This window comes from Durio zibethinus, chromosome 23 (assembly GCF_047325235.1).
Source record: "Durio zibethinus cultivar Kanyao isolate XHJ-2024 chromosome 23, ASM4732523v1, whole genome shotgun sequence".
Taxonomy (NCBI): Eukaryota; Viridiplantae; Streptophyta; class Magnoliopsida; order Malvales; family Malvaceae; genus Durio; species Durio zibethinus.
In genome coordinates, this window is record NC_143184.1 from 17,751,297 (window position 1) to 17,755,331 (window position 4,035).

The following is a 4,035-nucleotide window of genomic DNA, read 5'->3' on the forward strand; positions in this document are numbered from 1 at the left end:
TTAATTATTTGAAATTTGCATTCAAATCATTCAATGTTTGAATTATTTTCAAATTCAAATAATTTTATGTTCAAATTACTTTTGAGTGAAGATCTTTCCAAATTTGAGATGGACAAATTCAAATTAAACCGAATCAAATCAATATTTCCAATTAGGAAACTCCAATTGATTCTCTTGAAACAAGGCCTTTGCCAAATATCTAATCAGAAAGCAAATAGAGTTGTAATACTTTCGCAATACCAGCGTCAACAGGGAATTACTGAATATGCTTTTAATGAACAAAACAGGTCAAAACAAAACACTTTCCAGCTTCAGTGGATTAAAAATCACTTGGCAAATGACTGAATCACGGATAAAATATCCAAAATAGGAAGAAATTAAAATTCAAAGAAAAATATAGAAGCAACTAACATGGTAAACTAGATTGGAAAACGCACTATTTTAGCATATACCACATGAAAACCAAACCAAATTCTTCTTGTCCAATAGTAAAAGCACACATATAATCCTTTGGAACATTTCAACTCCAGGTGCCGATGAATGCATAACAAAAGAACCTTCTACAACAACCCACATTGCATCTATGTAAATCTTGAAGATAAAGTACAGAAGAGTAAAGACCCTATGAACTTAGCTCATCACTGCTTTCCCTCGCCTGACTCAGGTTTTGAAGCTTCCTTGATCTCATCTCCAGCTTCATCCTATAACCAAGGAAAAAAAACCACATCAATCATGAAACAATAAATCATCTGAATAAAAGCTTGAGAAAAACCCATCATCAGTTAGAAAAGAACATGCAATGCGCAACATTAATCAATGAAACAATTGACATGAGTAAAACAAAGTCTGAAGTTAACAACAATAACTTCAGGATATTAGTTCTGAAATTACTCTGATGAGGTGAAATCTGTTGTAGCTTGTACACTGTGGACAGAACATTCTTAATACAGTTAAAGAGGCAAGAGTTAATTGAAACTTTCGGGATTTAGTCCTCACACTAATCTATGAGATGTAATGCCTGGATGTCTAGAGACTATGGTAGAGAACTCTGCTCACGATAATGAATACAATACGTTTTGGTGAAGAATATAGCTTTATTCATTTGTCAAATCTGTGTTGAGCGTGGAACAAGCAGACATCCCACAAGCCAGGTTGCACCAACAATTGTTAGTGCAAATTGTGGCAATTTTAAGAGAACTTTATTTGATGTCTAAAGACAGCAGAGCTGCTTGAAATTTTCATGATTACACACACACACACACACAAAAGGGGGAGAGAGAGAGAGAGAGAGAGAGAGACCGTGATGTCAGATGTCCAAAGGGTCAGATTGTCACGGAGAAGTTGCATGATCAAAGTACTATCCTTGTAAGATTCCTCACCCAATGTATCCAACTCAGAAATAGCCTCATCAAAAGCCTGACAAATGAAAAACATCTTATTTTAGTTGACAAGCAACCTGACAATCAATTAATTCATGTCCTCAAGAAGACATTTGTTGATCTTCACATAAGAACAATCTAATATTCATGCCTTAAATACATAGAAATAAATTAATAAATCTCAGTAAAATGAATATCAATTTACAAAATTACCATACTTCATATGGGTAAAAGCAATCATTGACATTACAGTTCAGACTTGCTCAATGCTAGAAAACAAAAAGCTTAATCTTTGGCCAACAGATTCCATGATTAAAAAGAGAGTATATATAGTTATTACTTCAAACTTTTTCCAAAGCTAAATGTCCATACCATTCTGAGTATCAACTAGATTGGTCCTCAGGCAAGTAATTCAGTTGTTTATAAGAAGTTGCCATGACAATTAAATCTAGTTGGGGTGGGATTAAAACAATTTACTACGCCATCCAAAACAGATGAACATTCCACGACAGTAAAAAACCAGACAACTAAAACTCCATCATAGTTTAGTTTATTAGCCGCTCTAGGTCAACAACAACAACAACAACAAAAAGAAATTAATAGCAAAGCAGTATAGAATAAACACCTGTTTTGCAAGATTGCAGGCACGATCAGGTGAGTTGAGGATTTCATAGTAGAAAACAGAGAAGTTAAGAGCAAGTCCTAGCCTAATTGGGTGAGTAGGAGCAAGTTCAGCAAGAGCAATATCCTGCCATCACAAACAAAACAAAAAGAAGATAAGAAATTCTATCTTAACCTCTTTAAGTAAAAAAGAAGCCCAAGGAATTATAGAGAAAATAAATCATATTGACAAGATTAAATCACCAATTTCACCCACCTGAGCAGATTTGTAAGCCAACAAAGTGCTCTCAGCAGCTTCCTTCCTCTCAGCACCAGTCTTAAACTCAGCAAGATACCTATGATAATCACCCTTCATCTTAAGGTAAAACACCTTGGACTCAGCAGATGAAGCTGAAGGGATGAGGTGAGATTCAAGCAGGCTCAAGATCCCATCACAGATCTTGCTGAGCTCAGCTTCAATCTTGCCCCTATACTCCTTTATGATTGCAACATGATCCTCATTTCCTCTGCTCTCTTCCTTCTGCTCAATGGAAGAAATGATCCTCCATGAAGCCCTCCTAGCCCCAATCACATTTTTGTAAGCCACAGAGAGGAGGTTCCGTTCCTCAACAGTCAGCTCCTCAACATCGACAGTTTTTGCAACTTTCTCCATGAACTCCACCATTTCCTCATAGCGTTCGGCCTGCTCAGCCAACTTGGCCATGTAAACATTTTCCTCTCGTGATGATTCAGTTGGTGACATCTTTACTATATCAATCTAATACTTGCTCCTGTGAATACAACAACATTTACTTTTATTAAACAAAGAATTAATTTTATTAAACAAACATTTCTAACCAAATTTTCATTGGTCTAAGCAAGTGCATTGACATCAACAACAATCATTGGAGACATTCTCATTCCTCAATCCTAAAACATTAACAGTCTTCAATTTTTAGTTCTTCGTTTCTTCAAAATTTTCAAACTTTAAGATCAAATCTAATTTCTTCCAAGCAAAACAGGTACAAAACAAAACGTAATTATTAATAAAAAGAAAAAGAGCCAAATTGTGAGGAAGATGGAATATTAGCACTAGCTCCCGTCTTTTCCGTTCCAACATTTTCTCAGTAACCAAACAGATCAAATTCAGACCTTTAATTTTGGCTAGTCAAATTTTCTACTCTAAATATAAGCAATAAAAAACTCAGTCAAAACAAAAAGAACTCCTTATTTCCTTTTTCCCCCAATTTCTAGGAACCAAACAGATCGCAACAAAAAAAAAAAAAAAAACCTAATTATTCAAATCAAGCAATAAAAAGCTTAAATCTTAAACAGATCCAACCAAAAGCACTAAAATTAAACCAAAAAAAAAAAAGCTAAAAACCATTCACTGCATCAATCAAAAAGTAAAAATAATAAATGAGGGCAATAAACCAATGAAATAAAATCCATAGATCTAAAAGTACAAAATAAAATCCAAAAATATCAATCAAAAAAATTAAAAGAGAAAATTGATCCAAAGTGACGTACCAATCGACGATTATTTTTCTTTTTTTTTTTTTTTTTTTTGATTTGTTAATGGAAATGAGAAGGGAAAGGAAAAATATTATAGGGGAGTGAGGACAGCAAGAAGGCTGCTTTTTTTATTAGTTTTTTTTTTTTTATGTTTTCTTTTTGGGAGTGTAAAGGAGAGGAAGAGAGAAACAGGGAGTGGTCCAATGAGAACGCGGCAAGTGGTGGGTAAAAGGGATTCCTGCGGACTTTTGGACTTGCCACGCTGGCAGCTGACCGTCAATTGTTCTTGTTTCGAGGGAACGTGAGAGCCACTTTGATTAATGGAGCTGAATTTTCAGTATTTGACTATTGACCACCCGCCTTCTGCCTGCAATATCAAAATTGCTTTGCTCATTGAAGATATGGTAAATGCAAAATTTCCTGATAAATATAGGATAAGCCGGATGGAAAATTGAGAGTCTTTGGGGTATGATACTTCTGAAGTGTTTCTTTTTTCTTATAATGGCAAAGATATCAGAAATTTTTTAAAAAATATTATATT

At 34.5% G+C, this 4,035-nt stretch overlaps 1 protein-coding gene across 1 annotated transcript; it reads right to left on the minus strand.

Moving 5' to 3' along the window:
* Positions 1–420: 420 nt before the first annotated feature.
* On the minus strand, positions 421–3,627 carry LOC111314712 (14-3-3-like protein A). Its single transcript, XM_022916353.2, has 5 exons — positions 3,510–3,627; positions 2,257–2,770; positions 2,005–2,127; positions 1,300–1,416; positions 421–701 (listed from the first exon to the last, which is right to left on the minus strand). The coding sequence occupies exons 2-5, from the start codon at positions 2,740–2,742 to the stop codon at positions 639–641; spliced, it is 789 nt and encodes a 262-aa protein (XP_022772088.1). The 5' UTR covers positions 2,743–2,770; positions 3,510–3,627; the 3' UTR covers positions 421–638.
* Between the last annotated feature and the right edge of the window lie 408 nt (positions 3,628–4,035).